Source organism: Anomaloglossus baeobatrachus, chromosome 5 (assembly GCF_048569485.1).
Source record: "Anomaloglossus baeobatrachus isolate aAnoBae1 chromosome 5, aAnoBae1.hap1, whole genome shotgun sequence".
NCBI lineage: Eukaryota > Metazoa > Chordata > Amphibia > Anura > Aromobatidae > Anomaloglossus > Anomaloglossus baeobatrachus.
Genome location: NC_134357.1, coordinates 594314219 through 594341630, shown reverse-complemented (window position 1 = coordinate 594341630; position 27412 = coordinate 594314219). Strand labels below are relative to the sequence as shown.

Here is a 27412-nt window from a genome sequence, read left to right as displayed (position 1 = left end):
CAGGCATCCAACAGCGCTTGGGCCTCGCCTGTAGTCCTCGTCCCTAAGAAGGACCGAACCACTCGGTTCTGCGTGGACTACAGGGGGCTCAATGCGGTCACGGTCGCCGATGCGTACCCAATGCCACGCATCGATGACCTGCTCGATCAGTTGGCCGGGGCTCAGTACCTGACCATCATGGATCTGAGCCGGGGATATTGGCAGATCCCCCTGACTCGCAAGGCCAGGGAACGCTCTGCCTTTATTACCCCATTTGGACTATACGAGTCCACGGTGATGCCATTCGGGATGAGGAATGCCCCTGCCACTTTCCAGCGGATGGTCAACACCCTGCTCAAGGGACTTGAAGGGTACGCGGCCGCGTACCTAGATGACATTGCCGTCTTCAGTCCCACCTGGGAGGACCACCTAGAGCATCTAGCACAGGTGCTCAGGCGGATCCACCGGGCAGGTTTGACCATCAAGCCGGGAAAGTGTCAGCTGGCCATGAGCGAGGTCCAGTACCTCGGTCACCGGGTAGGCGGGAGAACACTGAAGCCCGAGCCTGAGAAAGTGGAGGCCATCGCATCCTGGCCCACCCCCAGGACCAAGAAGCAGGTGATGTCCTTCTTGGGGACCGCTGGGTACTATAGGAGGTTTGTTCCATGCTATAGTAGCCTGGCAAAAGCCTTGACGGACCTCACCAAGAAGAAGCTGCCCTCTGCAGTCGATTGGACAATGGACTGCGAGACAGCCTTCCGGGCCCTAAAGGACGCCCTGTCCAGCCCGCCCGTGCTACAGGCAGCCGACTTCACGCGGCCGTTTGTAGTACAGACCGACGCCAGTGACTTCGGCCTCGGTGCGGTGCTCAGCCAGGTGGACTCTGCGAGCCAAGAGCACCCAGTCTTGTACCTGAGCCGGAAGCTGTTACCGAGGGAAGTGGCCTATTCCACAATGGAGAAGGAGTGCCTGGCCATAGTGTGGGCCCTGCAGCGTCTGCAACCCTATCTATACGGGCGCCACTTCATCGTGGAGACGGACCACAATCCCCTCAGCTGGTTGCACACCGTCTCTGGGACGAATGGGCGATTGTTGCGATGGAGCCTTGCGCTCCAGCAATACAACTTCACCCTTCGCCACAAAAGGGGCCGTGACCACGGTAACGCAGACGGGCTGTCCCGACAAGGAGAGGTCGCGGACGGGCGCACGGGGGAACACCGGAGTGTGCTGCCCCCTAGCGCCCTCAAAAGGGGGGAGGTGTGAGGTAAATCCGGAGATATGACGATAAATCATGATATTCAAGTATGTCAGGAAGCCCTCTCCTGGTGTCACCCCCCCTTTCCTTCACACAACTGGTTTAGCAACAAATCCCATGGCCATGTCCTGTGATATGGAAATTAGGTGGCTTAGGGACAATGGACACAGGATGACTCCCTGCCGTGACCCTGTAGTGGGGGCTGCTAGCTAGTTAGCAAGGCTATGGAAATAGCCAGACAGAACGACTCCAGTAAAAAATGGTTCATATCTCGCAAGCCATATTTCCGATAAATATGGCAACCATAAAAATGGTGTCTCCGCATGTGGACGATGCCGGCACACCCTTTTTATGGGAGCAGGACATTGGGAAATGCCCCAGGCGTGATATCAGCCAATGGGGAACTGGCAGACAGGTCATGAGTCCCCTCGTTCTGTAGCTAAATTCATAACTGTCACAATGAGAGCATTGGCGTCCGCCTACGAGGCTCCCAGGCAAAGTTATGGCCAATATCCCCTTTGCTGGATAATTCTGATCCATGCAGGGGGAGTGGCAGTGCTTCCCTGTGAGGTCACTAAGGTAGGAGGGGACCTGGATCTGCCCAGGTTGATAACCCTACTTCGGCCATTTTCCAGCGTTCTTTCGCTGGGGGCACGTGTAGGAAACATCTGTGGGAGTTCCTGGAAACCTGGTCTACAGCGCCCCCCTGTGGCCAGACGCAACAAGGTAACTGCTGGAACTGTGTATGCCTGTTTGTAACCCATGCTTTGATTGTAACTGTACTCTGACATATGTATATTCTGTAGATTCCCTATTGTATATATTGTAGTTCTAGTGTGCTTTAGGCTGATTAAATTATATAATTAATCTTGGGCTGTTCTGTTATCTCGATCTTGAATCCCACGTCTGTGTGTTCGGCTAATAGTTACCGTAAATCGGTTGGTGGCAGCGAATTGTGCCAAGGATTATTGTGGGGAGGCCAGTGAGATTCGGGGAGATTTTATATATTCCGCCCGCGGAGGTCGGGGGAATATATACCTTACTCTCACCGGGGACCCTTCAATAATCGGCATAAGTAGTATAGCGGCCTCCTTGCTTATTGTCGGGCAATTCCATAATTGGCCTGACTATAAGAGGGGCGCTAGAGGGCGCGTCACGTGCTCTGTCTGTCGGTCGGGAGGTATAAAGGAGGGGTGACCCCCACTTGTTACCCCCCGATAGTGACGTACTGGTAGCCAGCGCGGGGGATTTCTGAGTGACCCCCCGGTGGTTTGTGACATCCATGCTTTGTTGGCATGTAGTAGTTCATCTCTCCTTAGTATTTGTCCTCAGTGTAGATGTCCACGCTTTGTTGGCATGTAGTAGGTCATCTCTCTTTAGTATTTGTCCTCAGTATAGATATCCACGCTTTGTTGGCATGTAGTAGTTCATCTCTCCTTAGTATTTGTCCTCGGTATAGATGTCCACGCTTTGTTGGCATGTAGTAGTTCATCTCTCCTTAGTATTTGTCCTCAGTATAGATGTCCACGCTTTGTTGGCATGTAGTAGGTCATCTCTCTTTAGTATTTGTCCTCAGTATAGATCTCCATGCTTTGTTGGCATGTAGTAGACCACTTCTCCTTAGTATTTGTCCTCAGTATAGATGTCCACGCTTTGTTGGCATGTAGTAGGTCATCTCTCCTTAGCATTTGTCCTCAGTATAGATCTCCATGCTTTGTTAGCATGTAGTAGGTCATCTCTCCTTAGTATTTGTCCTCTGTATAGATGTCCACGCTTTGTTAGCATGTAGTAGGCCATCTCTCCTTAGCATTTGTCCTCAGTATAGATCACCACGCTTTGTTGGCATGTAGTAGGCCATCTCTCCTTAGCATTTGTCCTCAGTATAGATCTCCATGCTTTGTTGGCATGTAGTAGACCACCTCTCCTTAGTATTTGTCCTCAGTATAGATGTCCACGCTTTGTTGGCATGTAGTAGTTCATCTCTCCTTATTATTTGTCCTCAGTGTAGATTTCCACGCTTTGTTGGCATGTAGTAGGTCATCTCTCCTTAGTATTTGTCCTCGGTGTAAATGTCCACGCTTTGTTGGCATGTAGTAGGTCATCTCTCCTTAGTATTTGTCCTCGGTGTAGATGTCCACGCTTTGTTGGCATGTAATAGGTCATCTCTCCTTAGTATTTGTCCTCGGTATAGATGTCCACGCTTTGTTGGCATGTAGTAGGCCATCTGTCCTTAGTATTTGATCTCAGTATAGATCTCCATGCTTTGTTGGCATGTAGTACGTCATCTCTCCTTAGTATTTGTCCTCGGTGTAGATGTCCACGCTTTGTTGGTATGTAGTAGGTCATCTGTCCTTAGTATTTGACCTCAGTTTAGATGTCCACACTTTGTTGGTATGTAGTAGGCCATATGTCCTTAGTATTTGTCCTCGGTATAGATATCCATGCTTTGTTGGCATGTAGTAGGTCATCTGTCCTTAGTATTTGATCTCAGTATAGATCTCCATGCTTTGTTGGTATGTAGTACGTCATCTCTCCTTAGTATTTGACCTCAGTTTAGATGTCCACACTTTGTTGGCATGTAGTAGTTCATCTCTCCTTAGTATTTGTCCTCGGTATAGATATCCACGCTTTGTTGGTATGTAGTAGGTCATCTCTCCTTAGTATTTGATCTCAGTATAGATCTCCATGCTTTGTTGGCATGTAGTACGTCATCTCTCCTTAGTATTTGACCTCAGTTTAGATGTCCACGCTTTGTTGGTATGTAGTAGGTCATCTCTCCTTAGTATTTGTCCTCGGTATAGATGTCCACGCTTTGTTGGCATGTAGTAGGTCATCTCTCCTTAGTATTTGTCTTCAGTATAGATGTCCATGCTTTGTTGGCATGTAGTAGTTCATCTCTCCTTAGTATTTGTCCTCGGTATAGATGTCCACGCTTTGTTGGTATGTAGTAGGTCATCTCTCCTTAGTATTTGATCTCAGTATAGATCTCCATGCTTTGTTGGCATGTAGTAGGTCATCTCTCCTTAGTATTTGACCTCAGTTTAGATGTCGACACTTTGTTGGCATGTAAGAAAAAACAAGATAGCCAGCACTAAATGTGCACTACTGCACTAAAATTCCAAACTGTACTTATTATTAAAAATTGAGATTTTGGGCAAAAAACTGCAATTTCTTGAGCTACCCCAACACGTCACGGCAAATCTCTTTGGTGCAGTCCTACTCTAAATGTGCCATAGGGCCTCACATATGAAAAAGTAAAACTGTTCACAGCAGCACTTACCTGGTGCTTTTCAATCCCGTACCCATGACTGAGGCATGGCTGTGGGCGGGACAGGCCCAAGCAAATGCTGCTTGAAGTAAATAGATACAGGTGGACAGCATATGAGGCTCAGTAAAAGTGGCATGGTATGTAGTAGGCAATCTGTCCTCAGTATAGATGTCCACGCTTTGTTGGCATGTAGTAGGTCCTCTCTCCTTAGTATTTGTCCTCAGTATAGATGTCCATGCTTTGTTGGCATGTAGTAGACCACCTCTCCTTAGTATTTGTCCTCAGTTTAGATGTCCACGCTTTGTTGGCATGTAGTAGGTCATCTCTCCTTAGTATTTGTCCTCGGTGTAGATGTCCACGCTTTGTTGGCATGTAATAGGTCATCTCTCCTTAGTATTTGTCCTCAGTATAGATGTCCATGCTTTGTTGGCATGTAATAGGTCATCTCTCCTTAGTATTTGTCCTCAGTATAGATGTCCACGCTTTGTTGGCATGTAATAGGTCATCTCTCCTTAGTATTTGTCCTCGGTATAGATGTCCACGCTTTGTTGGCATGTAGTAGGTCATCTCTCCTTAGTATTTGTCCTCAGTATAGATGTCCACGCTTTGTTGGCATGTAATAGGTCATCTCTCCTTAGTATTTGTCCTCAGTATAGATGTCCACGCTTTGTTGGCATGTAGTAGGTCATCGGTCCTTAGTATTTGATCTCAGTATAGCTCTCCATGCTTTGTTGGCATGTAGTATGTCATCTCTCCTTAGTATTTGACCTCAGTTTAGATGTCCACGCTTTGTTGGCATGTAGTAGTTCATCTCTCCTTAGTATTTGTCCTAGGTATAGATGTCCACGCTTTGTTGGCATGTAGTAGGTCATCTCTGCTGAGTATTTGTCCTCGGTATAGATGTCCACGCTTTGTTGACATGTAGTAGGTCATCTCTCCTTAGTATTTGTCTTCAGTATAGATGTCCACGCTTTGTTGGCATGTAGTAGGTCATCTCTCCTTAGTATTTGTCCTCGGTATAGATGTCCACGCTTTGTTGGCATGTAGTAGGTCATCTCTGCTGAGTATTTGTCCTAGGTATAGATGTCCACGCTTTGTTGACATGTAGTAGGTCATCTCTCCTTAGTATTTGTCTTCAGTATAGATGTCCACGCTTTGTTGGCATGTAGTAGGTCATCGGTCCTTAGTATTTGATCTCAGTATAGCTCTCCATGCTTTGTTGGCATGTAGTATGTCATCTCTCCTTAGTATTTGACCTCAGTTTAGATGTCCACGCTTTGTTGGCATGTAGTAGGTCATCTCTCCTTAGTATTTGTCCTCGGTGTAGATGTCCACGCTTTGTTGGCATGTAATAGGTCATCTCTCCTTAGTATTTGTCCTCGGTATAGATGTCCACGCTTTGTTGGCATGTAGTATGTCATCTCTCCTTAGTATTTGACCTCAGTTTAGATGTCCACGCTTTGTTGGCATGTAGTAGTTCATCTCTCCTTAGTATTTGTCCTCGGTATAGATGTCCACGCTTTGTTGGCATGTAGTAGTTCATCTCTCCTTAGTATTTGTCCTAGGTATAGATGTCCATGCTTTGTTGGCATGTAGTATGTCATCTCTCCTTAGTATTTGTCTTCAGTATAGATGTCCACGCTTTGTTGGCATGTAGTAGGTCATCGGTCCTTAGTATTTGATCTCAGTATAGCTCTCCATGCTTTGTTGACATGTAGTATGTCATCTCTCCTTAGTATTTGTCCTCGGTATAGATGTCCACGCTTTGTTGGCATGTAGTAGGTCATCTCTCCTTAGTATTTGTCTTCAGTATAGATGTCCATGCTTTGTTGGCATGTAGTAGTTCATCTCTCCTTAGTATTTGTCCTCGGTATAGATGTCCACGCTTTGTTGGTATGTAGTAGGTCATCTCTCCTTAGTATTTGATCTCAGTATAGATCTCCATGCTTTGTTGGCATGTAGTAGGTCATCTCTCCTTAGTATTTGACCTCAGTTTAGATGTCGACACTTTGTTGGCATGTAAGAAAAAACAAGATAGCCAGCACTAAATGTGCACTACTGCACTAAAATTCCAAACTGTACTTATTATTAAAAATTGAGATTTTTGGCAAAAAACTGCAATTTCTTGAGCTACCCCAACACGTCACGGCAAATCTATTTGGTGCAGTCCTACTCTAAATGTGCCATAGGGCCTCACATATGAAAAAGTAAAACTGTTCACAGCAGCACTTACCTGGTGCTTTTCAATCCCGTACCCATGACTGAGGCATGGCTGTGGGCGGGACAGGCCCAAGCAAATGCTGCTTGAAGTAAATAGATACAGGTGGACAGCATATGAGGCTCAGTAAAAGTGGCATGGTATGTAGTAGGCAATCTGTCCTCAGTATAGATGTCCACGCTTTGTTGGCATGTAGTAGGTCCTCTCTCCTTAGTATTTGTCCTCAGTATAGATGTCCATGCTTTGTTGGCATGTAGTAGACCACCTCTCCTTAGTATTTGTCCTCAGTTTAGATGTCCACGCTTTGTTGGCATGTAGTAGGTCATCTCTCCTTAGTATTTGTCCTCGGTGTAGATGTCCACGCTTTGTTGGCATGTAATAGGTCATCTCTCCTTAGTATTTGTCCTCAGTATAGATGTCCATGCTTTGTTGGCATGTAGTAGGTCCTCTCTCCTTAGTATTTGTCCTCGGTATAGATGTCCACGCTTTGTTGGCATGTAGTATGTCATCTCTCCTTAGTATTTGTCCTCGGTATAGATGTCCACGCTTTGTTGGCATGTAGTAGTTCATCTCTCCTTAGTATTTGTCCTCGGTATAGATGTCCACGCTTTGTTGGCATGTAGTATGTCATCTCTCCTTAGTATTTGTCCTCGGTATAGATGTCCACGCTTTGTTGGCATGTAGTAGGTCCTCTCTCCTTAGTATTTGTCCTCAGTATAGATGTCCACGCTTTGTTGGCATGTAATAGGTCATCTCTCCTTAGTATTTGTCCTCGGTATAGATGTCCACGCTTTGTTGGCATGTAGTAGGTCATCTCTCCTTAGTATTTGTCCTCAGTATAGATGTCCACGCTTTGTTGGCATGTAATAGGTCATCTCTCCTTAGTATTTGTCCTCAGTATAGATGTCCACGCTTTGTTGGCATGTAGTAGGTCATCGGTCCTTAGTATTTGATCTCAGTATAGCTCTCCATGCTTTGTTGGCATGTAGTATGTCATCTCTCCTTAGTATTTGACCTCAGTTTAGATGTCCACGCTTTGTTGGCATGTAGTAGTTCATCTCTCCTTAGTATTTGTCCTAGGTATAGATGTCCACGCTTTGTTGGCATGTAGTAGGTCATCTCTGCTGAGTATTTGTCCTCGGTATAGATGTCCACGCTTTGTTGACATGTAGTAGGTCATCTCTCCTTAGTATTTGTCTTCAGTATAGATGTCCACGCTTTGTTGGCATGTAGTAGGTCATCTCTCCTTAGTATTTGTCCTCGGTATAGATGTCCACGCTTTGTTGGCATGTAGTAGGTCATCTCTGCTGAGTATTTGTCCTAGGTATAGATGTCCACGCTTTGTTGACATGTAGTAGGTCATCTCTCCTTAGTATTTGTCTTCAGTATAGATGTCCACGCTTTGTTGGCATGTAGTAGGTCATCGGTCCTTAGTATTTGATCTCAGTATAGCTCTCCATGCTTTGTTGGCATGTAGTATGTCATCTCTCCTTAGTATTTGACCTCAGTTTAGATGTCCACGCTTTGTTGGCATGTAGTAGGTCATCTCTCCTTAGTATTTGTCCTCGGTGTAGATGTCCACGCTTTGTTGGCATGTAATAGGTCATCTCTCCTTAGTATTTGTCCTCGGTATAGATGTCCACGCTTTGTTGGCATGTAGTATGTCATCTCTCCTTAGTATTTGTCCTAGGTATAGATGTCCACGCTTTGTTGGCATGTAGTATGTCATCTCTCCTTAGTATTTGACCTCAGTTTAGATGTCCACGCTTTGTTGGCATGTAGTATGTCATCTCTCCTTAGTATTTGACCTCAGTTTAGATGTCCACGCTTTGTTGGCATGTAGTAGGTCATCTCTCCTTAGTATTTGTCCTCGGTGTAGATGTCCACGCTTTGTTGGCATGTAATAGGTCATCTCTCCTTAGTATTTGTCCTCGGTATAGATGTCCACGCTTTGTTGGCATGTAGTATGTCATCTCTCCTTAGTATTTGTCCTCAGTATAGATGTCCACGCTTTGTTGGCATGTAGTATGTCATCTCTCCTTAGTATTTGACCTCAGTTTAGATGTCCACGCTTTGTTGGCATGTAGTAGTTCATCTCTCCTTAGTATTTGTCCTCGGTATAGATGTCCACGCTTTGTTGGCATGTAGTAGTTCATCTCTCCTTAGTATTTGTCCTAGGTATAGATGTCCATGCTTTGTTGGCATGTAGTATGTCATCTCTCCTTAGTATTTGTCTTCAGTATAGATGTCCACGCTTTGTTGGCATGTAGTAGGTCATCGGTCCTTAGTATTTGATCTCAGTATAGCTCTCCATGCTTTGTTGACATGTAGTATGTCATCTCTCCTTAGTATTTGTCCTCGGTATAGATGTCCACGCTTTGTTGGCATGTAGTAGGTCATCTCTCCTTAGTATTTGTCTTCAGTATAGATGTCCATGCTTTGTTGGCATGTAGTAGTTCATCTCTCCTTAGTATTTGTCCTAGGTATAGATGTCCACGCTTTGTTGGCATGTAGTAGTTCATCTCTCCTTAGTATTTGTCCTAGGTATAGATGTCCACGCTTTGTTGGCATGTAGTAGGCCATCTCTCCTTAGTATTTGTCCTCGGTATAGATGTCCACGCTTTGTTGGCATGTAGTAGGTCATCTCTGCTGAGTATTTGTCCTCGGTATAGATGTCCACGCTTTGTTGACATGTAGTAGGTCATCTCTCCTTAGTATTTGTCTTCAGTATAGATGTCCACGCTTTGTTGGCATGTAGTAGGTCATCTCTCCTTAGTATTTGTCCTCGGTATAGATGTCCACGCTTTGTTGGCATGTAGTAGGTCATCTCTCCTTAGTATTTGTCTTCAGTATAGATGTCCACGCTTTGTTGGCATGTAGTAGGCCATCTCTCCTTAGTATTTGTCCTCGGTATAGATGTCCACGCTTTGTTGGCATGTAGTAGGTCATCTCTGCTGAGTATTTGTCCTAGGTATAGATGTCCACGCTTTGTTGACATGTAGTAGGTCATCTCTCCTTAGTATTTGTCTTCAGTATAGATGTCCACGCTTTGTTGGCATGTAGTAGGTCATCGGTCCTTAGTATTTGATCTCAGTATAGCTCTCCATGCTTTGTTGGCATGTAGTATGTCATCTCTCCTTAGTATTTGACCTCAGTTTAGATGTCCACGCTTTGTTGGCATGTAGTAGGTCATCTCTCCTTAGTATTTGTCCTCGGTGTAGATGTCCACGCTTTGTTGGCATGTAGTAGTTCATCTCTCCTTAGTATTTGTCCTCGGTATAGATGTCCACGCTTTGTTGGCATGTAGTATGTCATCTCTCCTTAGTATTTGACCTCAGTTTAGATGTCCACGCTTTGTTGGCATGTAGTAGTTCATCTCTCCTTAGTATTTGTCCTAGGTATAGATGTCCATGCTTTGTTGGCATGTAGTATGTCATCTCTCCTTAGTATTTGTCTTCAGTATAGATGTCCACGCTTTGTTGGCATGTAGTAGGTCATCGGTCCTTAGTATTTGATCTCAGTATAGCTCTCCATGCTTTGTTGGCATGTAGTATGTCATCTCTCCTTAGTATTTGTCCTCGGTATAGATGTCCATGCTTTGTTGGCATGTAGTAGGTCATCTCTCCTTAGTATTTGTCTTCAGTATAGATGTCCATGCTTTGTTGGCATGTAGTAGTTCATCTCTCCTTAGTATTTGTCCTAGGTATAGATGTCCACGCTTTGTTGGCATGTAGTAGTTCATCTCTCCTTAGTATTTGTCCTAGGTATAGATGTCCACGCTTTGTTGGCATGTAGTAGGCCATCTCTCCTTAGTATTTGTCCTCGGTATAGATGTCCACGCTTTGTTGGCATGTAGTAGGTCATCTCTGCTGAGTATTTGTCCTCGGTATAGATGTCCACGCTTTGTTGACATGTAGTAGGTCATCTCTCCTTAGTATTTGTCTTCAGTATAGATGTCCACGCTTTTTTGGCATGTAGTAGGTCATCTCTCCTTAGTATTTGTCCTCGGTATAGATGTCCACGCTTTGTTGGCATGTAGTAGGTCATCTCTGCTGAGTATTTGTCCTAGGTATAGATGTCCACGCTTTGTTGACATGTAGTAGGTCATCTCTCCTTAGTATTTGTCTTCAGTATAGATGTCCACGCTTTGTTGGCATGTAGTAGGTCATCTCTCCTTAGTATTTGTCCTCGGTATAGATGTCCACGCTTTGTTGGCATGTAGTAGGTCATCTCTGCTGAGTATTTGTCCTAGGTATAGATGTCCACGCTTTGTTGACATGTAGTAGGTCATCTCTCCTTAGTATTTGTCTTCAGTATAGATGTCCATGCTTTGTTGGCATGTAGTAGGTCATCTCTCTTTGGTATTTGTCCTCGGTATAGATGTCCACGCTTTGTTGGCATGTAATAGGTCATCTCTCCTTAGTATTTGTCCTAGGTATAGATGTCCACGCTTTGTTGGCATGTAGTAGGTCATCTCTGCTGAGTATTTGTCCTCGGTATAGATGTCCACGCTTTGTTGACATGTAGTAGGTCATCTCTCCTTAGTATTTGTCTTCAGTATAGATGTCCACGCTTTGTTGGCATGTAGTAGGTCATCTCTCCTTAGTATTTGTCCTCGGTATAGATGTCCACGCTTTGTTGGCATGTAGTAGGTCATCTCTGCTGAGTATTTGTCCTAGGTATAGATGTCCACGCTTTGTTGACATGTAGTAGGTCATCTCTCCTTAGTATTTGTCTTCAGTATAGATGTCCACGCTTTGTTGGCATGTACTAGGTCATCGGTCCTTAGTATTTGATCTCAGTATAGCTCTCCATGCTTTGTTGGCATGTAGTATGTCATCTCTCCTTAGTATTTGACCTCAGTTTAGATGTCCACGCTTTGTTGGCATGTAGTAGGTCATCTCTCCTTAGTATTTGTCCTCGGTGTAGATGTCCACGCTTTGTTGGCATGTAATAGGTCATCTCTCCTTAGTATTTGTCCTCGGTATAGATGTCCACGCTTTGTTGGCATGTAGTATGTCATCTCTCCTTAGTATTTGACCTCAGTTTAGATGTCCACGCTTTGTTGGCATGTAGTAGTTCATCTCTCCTTAGTATTTGTCCTCGGTATAGATGTCCACGCTTTGTTGGCATGTAGTAGTTCATCTCTCCTTAGTATTTGTCCTAGGTATAGATGTCCATGCTTTGTTGGCATGTAGTATGTCATCTCTCCTTAGTATTTGTCTTCAGTATAGATGTCCACGCTTTGTTGGCATGTAGTAGGTCATCGGTCCTTAGTATTTGATCTCAGTATAGCTCTCCATGCTTTGTTGGCATGTAGTATGTCATCTCTCCTTAGTATTTGTCCTCGGTATAGATGTCCACGCTTTGTTGGCATGTAGTAGGTCATCTCTCCTTAGTATTTGTCTTCAGTATAGATGTCCATGCTTTGTTGGCATGTAGTAGTTCATCTCTCCTTAGTATTTGTCCTAGGTATAGATGTCCACGCTTTGTTGGCATGTAGTAGTTCATCTCTCCTTAGTATTTGTCCTAGGTATAGATGTCCACGCTTTGTTGGCATGTAGTAGGCCATCTCTCCTTAGTATTTGTCCTCGGTATAGATGTCCACGCTTTGTTGGCATTTAGTAGGTCATCTCTGCTGAGTATTTGTCCTCGGTATAGATGTCCACGCTTTGTTGACATGTAGTAGGTCATCTCTCCTTAGTATTTGTCTTCAGTATAGATGTCCACGCTTTGTTGGCATGTAGTAGGTCATCTCTCCTTAGTATTTGACCTCAGTTTAGATGTCCACGCTTTGTTGGCATGTAGTAGGTCATCTCTCCTTAGTATTTGTCCTCGGTGTAGATGTCCACGCTTTGTTGGCATGTAATAGGTCATCTCTCCTTAGTATTTGTCCTCGGTATAGATGTCCACGCTTTGTTGGCATGTAGTATGTCATCTCTCTTTAGTATTTGACCTCAGTTTAGATGTCCACGCTTTGTTGGCATGTAGTAGTTCATCTCTCCTTAGTATTTGTCCTCGGTATAGATGTCCACGCTTTGTTGGCATGTAGTATGTCATCTCTCCTTAGTATTTGACCTCAGTTTAGATGTCCACGCTTTGTTGGCATGTAGTAGTTCATCTCTCCTTAGTATTTGTCCTAGGTATAGATGTCCATGCTTTGTTGGCATGTAGTATGTCATCTCTCCTTAGTATTTGTCTTCAGTATAGATGTCCACGCTTTGTTGGCATGTAGTAGGTCATCGGTCCTTAGTATTTGATCTCAGTATAGCTCTCCATGCTTTGTTGGCATGTAGTATGTCATCTCTCCTTAGTATTTGTCCTCGGTATAGATGTCCATGCTTTGTTGGCATGTAGTAGGTCATCTCTCCTTAGTATTTGTCTTCAGTATAGATGTCCATGCTTTGTTGGCATGTAGTAGTTCATCTCTCCTTAGTATTTGTCCTAGGTATAGATGTCCACGCTTTGTTGGCATGTAGTAGTTCATCTCTCCTTAGTATTTGTCCTAGGTATAGATGTCCACGCTTTGTTGGCATGTAGTAGGCCATCTCTCCTTAGTATTTGTCCTCGGTATAGATGTCCACGCTTTGTTGGCATGTAGTAGGTCATCTCTGCTGAGTATTTGTCCTCGGTATAGATGTACACGCTTTGTTGACATGTAGTAGGTCATCTCTCCTTAGTATTTGTCTTCAGTATAGATGTCCACGCTTTTTTGGCATGTAGTAGGTCATCTCTCCTTAGTATTTGTCCTCGGTATAGATGTCCACGCTTTGTTGGCATGTAGTAGGTCATCTCTGCTGAGTATTTGTCCTAGGTATAGATGTCCACGCTTTGTTGACATGTAGTAGGTCATCTCTCCTTAGTATTTGTCTTCAGTATAGATGTCCACGCTTTGTTGGCATGTAGTAGGTCATCTCTCCTTAGTATTTGTCCTCGGTATAGATGTCCACGCTTTGTTGGCATGTAGTAGGTCATCTCTGCTGAGTATTTGTCCTAGGTATAGATGTCCACGCTTTGTTGACATGTAGTAGGTCATCTCTCCTTAGTATTTGTCTTCAGTATAGATGTCCATGCTTTGTTGGCATGTAGTAGGTCATCTCTCTTTGGTATTTGTCCTCGGTATAGATGTCCACGCTTTGTTGGCATGTAGTAGGTCATCTCTCCTTAGTATTTGTCTTCAGTATAGATGTCCATGCTTTGTTGGCATGTAGTAGGTCATCTCTCCTTAGTATTTGTCCTCGGTGTAGATGTCCACTCTTTGTTGGCATGTAGGAGGTCATCTCTCCTTAGTATTTGTCCTCAGTGTAGATGTCCACGCTTTGTTGGCATGTAGTAGGCCATCTCTTCTTTGTTTTTGCCTTTACATATCGTCCTATAAATACGTCTTTCTTTCTGTGCAGAGTAAAGCTAATCACATCACTGAGTATGAGCCAAGAACAAGCATCTTTGTGAACCTGACAATTGTAAGTATTGTGTACAAGAGAGAACATGCTCAGATTTATGGAAATTAAAATAGATATCCCGAGATAAGAGGTGAATGAAAGTAGATATTGTCAAGGTAGAGATTTTTGGTGAAGACTGCTAACGGAGTCTTCGTTTGGGATATCCAGAGACGGTGCCGTATTATCTGTATATCAGTGCCAATATATCAATGTATATAAGACAATGAACACACAGACATGCTCTCTCTTTCAGCCAGCGTCACCAACTGACTCGTGTAATTCGATAGATCCAATTATACAGTAAGCATGAATAACCTTGAAGCTGAATAGGGAGTACTTTTACTCCTTAATTTCTCACAGGACATTGCCTGCCTCCCGTACATTCCTTCTGTGTGAACATTACTGATAACACTTTTGCAGCTTCACATTCTGGCTTCATTATTTTTGGTTAATTCCTTCATGATTATACAACTTAGAATTATATTATGGGTCTATGCGATGGCTACATAGACAGACAGAAAATTATCCAACTACATCTACATTTTGATTATTTATATACACAGATATTCTTACGTTTGAACAAACAAGCTATAGCTCAGGCGACCTCCACAATATGACATCCTGGGACCAGGGACTATAGGACCTTTATTTAGAGCAGTGACTATAGAATACTTTATACAGTGACCTCCTTGTACACCAGTCAGGGACTGCATAGCATGCAACATGGGGAACAGGGCCGACTTGTATGAGAGCCTGAAATTAGTGATCTACATTTTGCAAAGGCACTGGGCACCAAAGATTGCCCCGCATAAGAACAAGTACTACAGTATATACATTGTAGGAGGCTATGGCTCCTCCGGAAGGATGCAGATCATCCCTGTATTTACTGCTTGTGTTTTTTTGTTTCAGCCGTACCTTCAAATTGTCCTTCTATGGATTGTCCTTGGGTATTTAGAAAAAAAATACGGAGCGGGATGCCTGAAAATGGATCCAATATTCAAGTAAGTTTTCCATTAGGTAGATATGATTTAGTAATTCTCAGACGAGGAGTGTAAAAAAAGTCCAAAAACTGGAACCGAGGAGACAGCACTTATATAACATCCCAAACAAATACCCATGTTCAACTGGGACTATGATCAATAACTATTTTTATTTCTCTAGATTTGATGAAAGAAAATTTAATGTGAAAAACAATCCAGAGGAGTTAAGAGACGTGGACGTAGACGTTCAGGTCGAGAATGAGAAGGTCCAACGTCTTAAGAAAACAAGCACGGAAGAGGTAAAAATTAAAAAATTAGCATGTGGCCAGCTCTAACAGGCGGCGTTGCAAGGAAAGATTGATGGATATGGGATTCTACAGTGTAATTCTATAAATTCAACACCCAATGGTTCTACACCACATGAGTGTGAAAAAGGCGCCATAAACCGGCATTAAAATTCGTTCCAGCTCGCTACGGCCTACATCACTGGATGGTGTGTCAACCGGCGTGGATCGAAGAATTAGGGTAAGGTGTCCACGTCCTGAACAGTCCTGGATAAATGTTCAGGTGTCAGAATTACAAATATGTCTACATTTATTTGTCTAGAAGCCGGCCATCCTTGTCGACAGCCTACGTCAAGAATATGAGGTCAAAACCGGAATCTTATGTAATGAGAGCTGTGTGAAACAAGTTGGAGCGAGAAGTGTCTCATTCTATGTGAAAAAGGGTTAGTAGTGTTATTAAGGACCCAACTGAGGGTTTTAGGACGATACTAATAAAATCAAAAAATATCTAGGAAAGCCGCTCATCAGAATCGGCAACCCACCTTCCCAGAAATTAGAGGATCGAAGCGCTAAATATGGGAATTCAGCACATTAATGTCACCACATGTCACTTAAAAGCTAAATTTCACAATTATCCACCTACAAACCATTAATATGATTGTGTAGCCCTATAGGATCATACAGGGATCAAGTGGCTATAATTCCAAGCGCTGCTCTAGCAGTGAGAAAAGAAGTGCAAAGGGGCGACATGGTGCACTTACAGCTTCATAGTGTCCTGCGTATTACTGATCCAGCACCACCATCAATTACTATATACCGTCTACTATATACAAGAATACACTAGAATACTGCCCCTACATAGAATATAACTACTATAATATTGCCCCTATGTACAAGAATATAACTACTATAATACTGCCCCCTATGTGCAAGAATATAACTACTATAATACTGCCCCCTATGTACAAGAATATAACTACTATAATACTGCTCCTATGTACAAGAATATATCTACTATAATACTGCCCCTATGTACAAGAATATAACTACTATAATACTGCCCCTATGTACAAGAATATAACTACTATAATACTGCCCCTATATACAAGAATATAACTACTATAATACTGCCCCCTATGTACAAGAATATAACTACTATAATACTGCCCCTATATACAAGAATATAACTACTATAATCCTGCCCCCTATATACAAGAATATATCTACTATAATACTGCCCCCTATGTACAAGAATATAACTACTATAATACTGCCCCCTATGTACAAGAATATAACTACTATAATACTGCCCCTATATACAAGAATATAACTACTATAATACTGCCCCTATGTACAAGAATATAACTACTATAATACTGCTCCCTATGTACAAGAATATAACTACTATAATACTGCTCCCTATATACAAGAATATAACTACTATAATACTGCTTCCTATATACAAGAATATAACTACTATAATACTGCCCCCTATGTACAAGAATATAACTACTATAATACTGCCCCCTATGTACAAGAATATAACTACTATAATACTGCCCTTATGTACGAGAATATAACTACTATAATACTGCCCTCTATGTACAAGAATATAACTACTATAATACTGCCCCTATGTACAAGAATATAACTACTATAATACTACCCCTATGTACAAGAATATAACTACTATAATACTGACCCTATATACAAGAATATAACTACTATAATACTGCCCCCTATATACAAGAATATAACTACTATAATACTGCCCCCTATGTACAAGAATATAACTACTATAATACTGCCCCTATATACAAGAATATAACTACTATAATACTGCCCCCTATGTTCAAGAATATAACTACTATAATACTGCCCTTATGTACGAGAATATAACTACTATAATACTGCCCTCTATGTACAAGAATATAACTACTATAATACTGCCCCTATGTACAAGAATATAACTACTATAATACTACCCCTATGTACAAGAATATAACTACTATAATACTGACCCTATATACAAGAATATAACTACTATAATACTGCCCCCTATATACAAGAATATAACTACTATAATACTGCCCCCTATGTACAAGAATATAACTACTATAATACTGCCCCTATATACAAGAATATAACTACTATAATACTGCCCCCTATGTACAAGAATATAACTATTATAATACTGCCCCTATGTACAAGACTATAACTACTATAATACTGCTCCTATATACAAGAATATAACTACTATAATACTGCCCTCTATATACAAGAATATAACTACTATAATACTGCCCCCTATATACAAGAATATAACTACTATAATACTGCCCCTATATACAAGAATATAACTACTATAATACTGCCCCCTATGTGCAGGAATATAACTACTATAATACGGCCCCCTATATACAAGAATATATGTATTGTGATGAAGTTTTCACACATTTTCAGACACTTGAACAACATTGTGACTGTTCTTCGTACAGGTGAAGTTCTGGGATTATTGGGGCCTAATGGAGCCGGAAAAACAACCTGTATTTTGATGCTGGCTGGTGAACTGGAGCCGACAGCCGGGGAGGTAGGAGTTTGGGACAGAAAAGTGCACTACTGCAGACAGCAAACCGCTGACGGCTGACCTGTCCTTTCCATCTGTGCCCTCTACAGGTCGTTCTGTGTAGTGCGGCCGATATCTCCTCTGCACCCCTGGGGTACTGTCCGCAGTCCAGTCCTCTGTGGCCCGACCTCACAGTGACCGAACATCTGGAGAGTTATGCTGCGGTGAGCGGCATGAAAAAAGAGGACGTGGAGAAAGCCATAAAGCGGTAAACGGACTGCTGCAAAGTACGAGAAGCCCCCAGAGTCTCATTTAATTGTCACAATGTCTGTCCCCTGGGGATCAACTTTTCCAAAATGGTTTATATGCAGTACTATCGAAAAATATAGTCAGCTCCTATGGGTGCAGTTACACGTCCTCTGGGTGCACGGCGTTTGGGGATCACCTATCGGCATAGAATGGCGTAAACCAGCAAAGGGTGAAAAAATCCATAGAGCCTCAATACAAAAAAATAACTGCCATTAATAGTTTTCACCCCTCGGGCATAAGTAGATGGGGTAACTGATATTGTGACCTCTCTTAGGGTGTCCGAAGCCCTGGAATTGAAGGAACATGTTAATAAAGCTGCCAAGAAGTTGTCTGTCGGGGTGTCCAGAAAAGTAAGTGCCCCCCAAAATCTCACTGCATGTTTCCTCATGGGATTAGTGGGGACCTAGCCAGACGTCTGGCACTTACTGGGTTAATTGATAGTTAACACTTAACCACTGCACTGATAACTTTTTTGATCAATGGGCATCCAACTGCTTGGAAACCCCCAGTGATCCTGGGAATGGGCCGGTGAATAAAGCTTGTTGAAATGCTGCAGAACAGCCAATCAGCAAGCCTTTCCGGTGTGGGCACTGTAAAAGGAAAAAAAAAAAGAAAAGAAAAAATGACATAGGCTCTCGCCCTATGTTTGATATCCAGTGTGGGTAAAGCAGCAGCTGCAGGCTGTAACCCCCAGCAGTCTGCTTTACCATAGCTGGTATAAAAAATAGAGGGGATCCCATAATTAAAAAAAACAACTTAGGGTTGCCCTAATTATTGGTAACTAGCCACGATAAAGTTGACAAGTGGGGGCTGGTATTATCAGGGTGAGAAGAGATATGGACATTGGCCCTTCCCACCCTAAAAATAGCAGCAGTAGTCACCCCAGAAGTGGTGCATTCATAAGATGCCCGAAATCTAGTGCTTTACCTAGCTCATCACAACTGCCCTGGTGCAGTGGCAATTGGGGTAATATATGGGGTTGATGACAGCTTTGAATTGTCAAAAATCACAGCTGCCATCAAGCTCCAGGTTAGTAATGGGGAGTAGTCTATGAGACACCCCCAGTACTAACCTGTGAGTCAAAAGAAATAAACACAAACACAGAAAAATCCTTTATTTGAAATAAAAAAACACTTACACCCTTTTCCCCCCCTTTATTAACCCCAATAACACCCCTGCAGGTCCAATGTAATTCACACGACATCCCACGATGATCCCGGCTCTTCTACATAAACTGCCATATTGCAGGACACAGCACCACAGCAGTCCGATAATCTGGCCTTCTGGTCACCGGAGGTCACAATGAGGGCTCCCCCGGACTGCTGTGCAGGGGTGTCCTACAATCAGACAGTCCATCCAGCAATCTGACAGTGGGTTCACCTGAGTTCACTGAGGGCAGCGGGGAGCCCCCAGAGTGACTTCCGGTGACTTGACTGCCAAATTGTTGGACACGGCGTTAAAGCAGTCCATCAATCCAGTCTTCAGGTCACCGGAGGTCACACTGGGGGCTCCCTACTGCCACCAGTGAAAGTTGAACCTGCTGTTGGATTGCTGTGCAGCTGTGTCCCGCAATCCTAAAGTCCAGCAATCTGGCAGTGGGCTCAGCTGAGTTCACTGAGGGCAACAGGGAGCCCCCAAGTGTGACCTCCGGTGACCTGACTACTGGACTGTTGTGCCGCCGTGTCCCGCAATCCGACAGTCAGGTCCCCGGAGTTCACACTCAGGAGCTCCCCCACTGCCCTCAGATGAACCTGCTGTCAGATTGTAGAAAATTGCAACACAGCAATCCGCCAGCGGGTTCAAGTGAACTCAGTTGAACCCGCTGCCATATTGATGGACTGCTGTGGAGAAGCCCTCGGCTATGAGCTCCGGTGAACTCACTGATGTCCCCTACTGCTTTCAGTGTTTCCCAGAGGCTGCAGTGATTGGTCGTGTTTTCTATCACTGCAGACTCTAGATGCAGCAGAGTCGAGATCGTCGTGGGATGTCGTGTAGATTATGTTGAACCTGCAGGGTGTTTTGGGGGTTAATAAAGGAGTGAAAGCGGGTGTGTGTTTTATTTCAAATAAAGGATTTTTCTGTTTGTGTTTATTTCTTTTGTCTAAGATGTTAGTAATAGGTGTCTCATAGATACCTCCTCATTACTAACCTCGGGTTTCATGACAGCTGTGATTTTTTGACAATTCACAGCTGTCAACAACCCCATATATTATCCTGATTGCCACTGCACCAGGGCAATCGGGATGAGCTGGGTAAAGTGCCAAAATTGGTGCATCTTTTGAAAGCGCCACTTCTGAGACAGATGCAGGCTAGTATTTTTAGGCTGGGAGGGTCCAATATCCATGGCTTTCCCACCCTGATAATACCAGCCCCCACCTGTCAGCTTTACCGTGGCTAGTTATGAAAAATGAGGGGGACCCTACGCCATTTTTTTTAAATTATGGGATCCCCTCTATTTTTGATAACCAGCCACCGTAAAAAAAGACCACTGGGAGTTGCAGCCTGTAGCTGCTGCTTTACCCGTGCTTATCATCAACAATATGGATGGAGCCCAATTCATTTTTTTTATTATTTATTTCTTTTAACATTACTATGCAGCAAATTTGTCTGCAGTCAATCACAAAGGCTGACACAGAGGGTGAGGGCTGTGTATAGCAGTCTGCAACCAATTACAGACATTGGCACAGAAGGTGGGTGGGGGAAGCAGTGAATATTCATGAAGTTTAATGAGCAGGACCGGAAAAGAGTCTGATGCAGTGTGCTCCTCCGGGAAACACGGTATGTATAACTGTCATGCTATTACCCCGATTTAGCTTAATTTTGTAGCCCCCTAGCCCTTACTAGGACCATTTTACAGCACAAAACTTCTCATCCTCATTGACTTGTATGGGGTTCGTTATCAAGTTCAGTTCCCCAAACCCAACTTTTTTTTTTAGTCTGTGAAGATTTTGCCAACTTGAATCTTTAATACGGTGAGGAACCGTAAACAAGGTGCACAGCTTAAATTATATAAATAGGGAACCCTTTAAAATGATTAAAGGGGTTGTCTGGGAAATGCAATAAAGTAAGCAATGCTTCCTTTTTCAGCCCTTGCATCTCCATCTATACAGAGGACATTTTGTGCGTCATTCATGTGACTCATGTGCCGTCAGAGATCAGGAGTAAAACAATAATAAAATCCCTATACATTTTCTCGGTAGGTTTGCTTTGCCATCAGCATGTTGGGTAACCCGACCATCGCCCTCCTGGATGAACCTTCCACCGGTCTGGATCCTAAGGGGCAGCAGAGACTGTGGTGAGTGATGCGGTGCCGGTGCCCGCAGACCGGATCCTTCTGGGTCCTGATCACATGATACAACCAGATCTGGTGTAGTCTGGTCTCTGTGTGGTAGTCGCTTCTCATTTATTACAGGAGAGCCCTCCGAGCCGCTTTCCGGAACAAGGAGAGAGGCGCCATCCTGACCACACACTACATGGAGGAGGCGGAGGCCGTGTGTGACCGCGTCGCCATTATGGTGTCCGGGAAGCTCAGGTGACAACAGCTTATTGACATCATATTTAAGACCGCGTCCAAATTAACTAGTGAGTAAAGAAATCTTCTGCTGGACCAGTCATGGTCACTACAGTATGTATGGAGCTGTGCCATTTCTGGTGTGTTGCGGCCCCTTCTATCAGCTGATCAATAGGGGGCACACAAATTTTATATTATAGATAATATCAGATATTAAAAATTCTGGAACCCCTTTGATCTAGTTCTTCTCAAGTGTAGGTAAGCGCAGGCAGCCTTAAAGGGGTTGTCCACAACTGATTATGATATTAAACCTCTTCCTTTAAAATGGGAAAAAAATAAAAAACAACAGCAACTGATGGATGAACGTTCTGTAGGAAGATAGATCTTGTGCAGCCTAGATAGGTCCACCAGGGTCTTCTCCACCTAGATAAATCAACCAGGGTCTTCTCCAACTGCATAGGTCCACCAGGGTCTTCTCCACCTAGATAAATCAACCAGGGTCTTCTCCAACTGCATAGGTTCACTAGGGTCTTTTCCGCCTAGATAGGTCTACCAGGGTCTCCTCCACCTAGATAGGTCCACCAGGGTCTTCTCCACCTAGATAAATCAACCAGGGTCTTCTCCAACTGCATAGGTTCACTAGGTTCTTTTACGCCTAGATAGGTCTACCAGGGTCTCCTCCACCTAGATAGGTCCACCAGGGTCTTCTCCACCTAGATAAATCAACCAGGGTCTTCTCCAACTGCATAGGTTCACTAGGGTCTTTTACGCCTAGATAGGTCTACCAGGGTCTCCTCCACCTAGATAGGTCCACCAGGGTCTCCTCCGCCTAGATAGGTCCACCAGGGTCTCCTCCGCCTAGGTAGGTGCACCAGGGTCTCCTCCACCTAGGTAGGTGCACCAGGGTCTCCTCCACCTAGGTAGGTGCACCAGGGTCTCCTCCACCTAGATCGGTCCACCAGGGTCTCCTCCGCCTAGGTAGGTGCACCAGGGTGTTCTCCGTCTAGATAGGGCCACAAGGGTCTTATGCGCAAAGATAGGTCAACCAGGGTTTTCTCCACTTACATAGGTCTACCAGGGTCTTCTCTGCCTTTATCTTGGTTGTATCAAGCCATCGTGGTGCTGGTCTTCCTCTTCGCCTTGTCTATTATACCTAATTCCAAGATGTCTGGACCGTCCTTTTAACCCTCACCCCACTTGGTGCTTTATCTCCAGATGCATCGGGTCCATCCAGCAGCTGAAGAGCAAGTTTGGTAAAGGCTACCTCCTGGAGATGAAGGTGAAGGATTCCCATCGGACGGATGAGATTCACCAGGAGATCAGCCGCATCTTCCCGCAGGCGGACAGACAGGACAGGTAATGAGAGGACATGCACACACCGTCCTCGTGGATTACATCAGGGCTGAGGACAACGTGTCTCATCTCCGCAGGTTCTCCTCACTGCTGTGCTACAAGATCCCTATGGACAATGTGCAATCCTTATCTCAGGCTTTCTCTCAGCTGGAAGAAGGTAAAAGCAGGAAGTGTTGTCATAGGGACATAGAACTTCTTAAGTCTATCGGATATAACATGATTATGGTCTCTTTCCTTGTGTAGCAAAGCGTGTCCATGACATTGAGGAGTACAGCTTCTCCCAGCCCACCCTGGACCAGGTACTGCCTGTACACCAGTCGCATTAATTAGCAGTCCAGTATTGTTAAAAAAAATTGTGGAAGATGCTTTTAAAGGGAACCTGAGATGTCCAGAAATGCTTTTACTTGCAGATATTGGGGTAATCTGAGGTAAATAGTGTTTATATCCTTGTAGCAGATACGGAGCAGCTACAGGGAGAAAACAAGCTTTTATTCCCCCTATAATTCCTCGCGCCAAGTCACCGGGGCGGTGCAGGGGAGTGATGGTGTGACCACTCACTGCACAGTGAGCACCGCTGTAATCTCCCCCTGCATTCCTAATGACAGCCTGCTCTCCAGCTTGTGTGTGTGCAAAGTGAGCTGTCAATCAAAGTGTCAATGATTGATTCAGAGCAAGCGGTTACAGGGAGAAAACAAGGTTTTATTCCCCCTATATTCCTCGCTCCAAGGCACCGGGGCGGTGCAGGGGAGTGATGGTGTGACCACTCACTGCACAGTGAGCACCGCTGTAATCTCCCCCTGCATTCCTAATGACAGCCTGCTCTCCAGCTTGTGTGTGTGCAAAGTGAGCTGTCAATCAAAGTGTCAATGATTGATTCAGAGCAAGCGGTTACAGGGAGAAAACAAGGTTTTATTCCCCCTATATTCCTCGCTCCAAGTCACCGGGGCGGCGCAGGGGAGTGATGGTGTGACCACTCACTGCACAGTGAGCACCGCTGTAATCTCCCCCTGCATTCCTAATGACAGCCTGCTCTCCAGCTTGTGTGTGTGCAAAGTGAGCTGTCAATCAAAGTGTCAATGATTGACTCAGAGCAAGCGTTAAAGGGAGAATAAAACTTTTGTTCAGATAACGTTTTTTTGAGCAGCGGAATCCTTTGGATTTCACTGCGCATGCTCTCTCTGGCTCCCTCCACCCGTAACCAGGGTACACATCGGGTAACCAAGGAACCCTGGTTACGTGTGCCGGGAGCCCGACACTTCCCCGCTCGGCTCCGCTCCCTCCCTCCCTCACACACAACACACACAAAACACACACACACAAAACACACACTCTCACCTGTCCCCCAGCGATGCAGTCCCTGCGGCACTGACGTCCTCAGCCATGGCCCCGCTCGGCTCCACCCACTTCGCACTCCGCCCCCCGCACACATTGTCGGCGACCGAACGATCAGCTGATCAACCGGCGGCCGGCTACCGTGAGTAATCGGCTGATCACCCGGCGGCCGGCTACTGTGAATGATCGGCTGATCACCCGGCGGCCGACTACTGTTGGCGATCAGCTGATCGTTCACATTAGTCTGCCGACGGTAAAACTGTAAAAAAACAAAACAAAACGAATTGCGTTGTTTTGTAGCATCCGTTGTGCCACTATATGCAACACATCCGTTGCATCCGTCACACAACGCAATGCAACGGATACCGTTCAACGCAAGTGTGAAACTAGCCTAATCCGCTTCTAAATATCCTGCCCTCCGGCCAGAGTCCTCTCTCGTCTCTACAGACCCCTTTCCTGCCTCCTCCAGACCTTTCTATCCTGCGCTCTCCCCAGACCTTAATGTCTTCCTCCCTCCCTAGAGCTCACTGTCCTTCCTCCCGAGACTCCTCTGTCCTCTTCCCTCCCCAGACTCTTCTGTCCTCTTCCCTTCCCAGACCTCACTGCCCTTCCTCCCCAGACTCCTCTGTCCACCTCCCTCCCCAGACTTTGTTATTGTCCTTCCTCCCCAGACTCCTCTGTCCTCCTCCCTCCGCAGACTCCTCTATTCTCTTCTCTCCCTGACCTCCTCTGCTTTCTTCCACCCCAGACTCCTCTGTCCTTCTCCCTTCCCAGACTCTTCTTTCCCCAGACTCCTCTATCCTCTTTCGTCCCCAAACTCCTCTGTCCTCTTTCGTTCCAAGACTCCTGTCCTCTTGCGTTCCAAGACTCCTCTGTCCTCCTCCCTCCGCAGACTCCTCTATTCTCTTCCCTCCCCGACCTCCTCTGCCCTCTTCCCCCCGACTCCTCTGTCCTTCTCCCTCCCCAGACTCTTCTTTCCCGACTCCTCTGTCATCTTTCGTCCCCAGACAACTCTGTCCTCTTTCGTCCCCAGATGACTTTGTCCTCTTTCGTCCCCAGATGACTTTGTCCTCTTTTGTCCCCAGATGACTCTGTCCTCTTTCGTCCCCAAACTCCTCTGTCCTCTTTCGTCCCCACACTCCTCTGTCCTCTTTCGTCCCCACACTCCTCTGTCCTCTTTCGTCCCCACACTCCTCTGTCCTCTTTCGTCCCCACACTCCTCTGTCCTCTTTCATCCTAACCCAAATTTTCAGACACTGAACCAGAAAAAGCAGCAGAGAAGTCACACAACTGCAGCCTAAGCGTAGATTGGAAAGCATTAGCATGACTATGTGGAGGTTAATAGAGTCCTGGGGGCAAACAATAGAGAATAGCTGTTGAAAATCCATCATATAAACAATTGTCTGGATCCACAGGTTTTCCTTGAGTTGGCCAAAGAGCAGAAGGAGCATCCGTGTCCGGACACTGTGCGTACATTGAGGACCATGACAGCAAACAACGTCTGACCACCCTGGTAATTGTCAGGACCGTTCGGTAGATCTGTCTCCGGTTATAAAGTGCCGGACTACTAAGTCAATGTCTGCAAATCTGATGTTTTGTTCTCATAAGGTGCTGGATTAGCAGCCTGATAATGAGACGTTGATATTCTAGCGCCTAGGTTGCCCTATTAACCCTCTTCCCTGCAAAGGACGAATAGGAACTGAGCCCGCTACTTCAACAGAAAAAATGGCAGAATTAGTTGGCGCTAAAACTCCCTTGAATTGAACCAAAATGAGAGCTGTGCTTAGTGTGAACAGAGCAGTGTACACGCTCGTCTAGGAGCCCGTACTCCGCTGCTTTTTCATCGTTGGCTACCTGGTAGATCTTGCCAATAGCATACGCTGGTCTCAAAGATTAAGCCACACACGTGTAAGCATACGTATACACGATACAGTGAAACTGCGGATGGTTCATTAAACAGTTAAACGTTTTTAAAACTTAACTTTTCATTTAAAAACAAGGCTGATGTCCGCAGCCATGGTGAACTATCAGGATTTCCGGACCATCAGATCGTATATACATAAATGCACGATACATACTTATCTCTGGTGATCATGTCTGTTTTTCAGGAGGTACAGTCCTCGTACAAGGAGCGGTCCGGAGCTGCGTCATCAGAGGATGAAACCGTGGTCCTCACTACCCTCCTGCCATGTGTCAATGGGAAACTTGTCAGACACGGTGTATAGCATGAAAGAGCCGGACACTGCCTGTGAATAAGCCCGATAGGTGTTAGAGGATGGCCCCCTGCTAGTAATGCAATGGCAGGGCCTGACGTCTACACATAAAGCATGATCAGAGTGAAATGTTTTGCTTTCTCCCTGCTTGTGAATGATGGGGAAACTAGTCCTGTTCTCGGAGCTGCTGGGTTAGTTGCACACAGTATGGTGAGCTTTGGATAACGTTCTAGCAATGGTCTCCATTCCGGAGAAATCTATGCTGGGATAGTTCCACCATAGCGGCAATATCTGGAGGGATTACTGCGCTGTAATTCTCTTTGTATGTAATAAAACGGATTGTTTGGGGTTTTTTCAGGCTGGTTTTGGAGTTTTTCATGTTAATGCACATGGGGATCAGATAGTTGGCAGATGACCCTAAGAAACTGGAGTAAATTTATAAGGGGTATTTACCTTACACATCTTCAGGTACCTGATCTTGAAGGGTATTTATGTCACAAACCCCCAGATACCTGATCTATGAGGGGTATTTACCTCAAATACCCCCAGATACCTGATCTATGAGGGGTATTTACCTCACATACCCCCAGATACCTGATCTATGAGGGGTATTTACCTCACATACCCCCAGATACCTGATCTATGAGGGGTATTTACCTCACATACCCCCAGATACCTGATCTATGAGGGGTATTTACCTCA

The 27412-nt window shown here is 44.7% G+C and overlaps 1 protein-coding gene across 3 annotated transcripts in view; it reads left to right on the top strand.

Annotated features, from left to right (window-relative positions):
* LOC142312523 (ABC-type organic anion transporter ABCA8-like) overlaps positions 1 to 27067 on the top strand; it is a 150414-nt gene extending 123347 nt beyond the window's left edge. For all 3 annotated transcript variants that reach the window (XM_075351491.1, XM_075351492.1, XM_075351493.1), the window contains exons 27-40: positions 14121 to 14183; positions 15072 to 15163; positions 15324 to 15441; positions 15749 to 15869; positions 17925 to 18016; positions 18103 to 18260; positions 18576 to 18651; positions 21502 to 21596; positions 21714 to 21833; positions 23028 to 23168; positions 23243 to 23322; positions 23409 to 23464; positions 25913 to 26010; positions 26606 to 27067. In XM_075351491.1, the coding sequence (XP_075207606.1) occupies positions 14121 to 14183; positions 15072 to 15163; positions 15324 to 15441; positions 15749 to 15869; positions 17925 to 18016; positions 18103 to 18260; positions 18576 to 18651; positions 21502 to 21596; positions 21714 to 21833; positions 23028 to 23168; positions 23243 to 23322; positions 23409 to 23464; positions 25913 to 26002 (1302 nt within the window). In that variant the 3' untranslated portion in view covers positions 26003 to 26010; positions 26606 to 27067. The remainder of the gene's footprint in view (positions 1 to 14120; positions 14184 to 15071; positions 15164 to 15323; positions 15442 to 15748; positions 15870 to 17924; positions 18017 to 18102; positions 18261 to 18575; positions 18652 to 21501; positions 21597 to 21713; positions 21834 to 23027; positions 23169 to 23242; positions 23323 to 23408; positions 23465 to 25912; positions 26011 to 26605) is intronic.
* Positions 27068 to 27412: the final 345 nt, after the last annotated feature.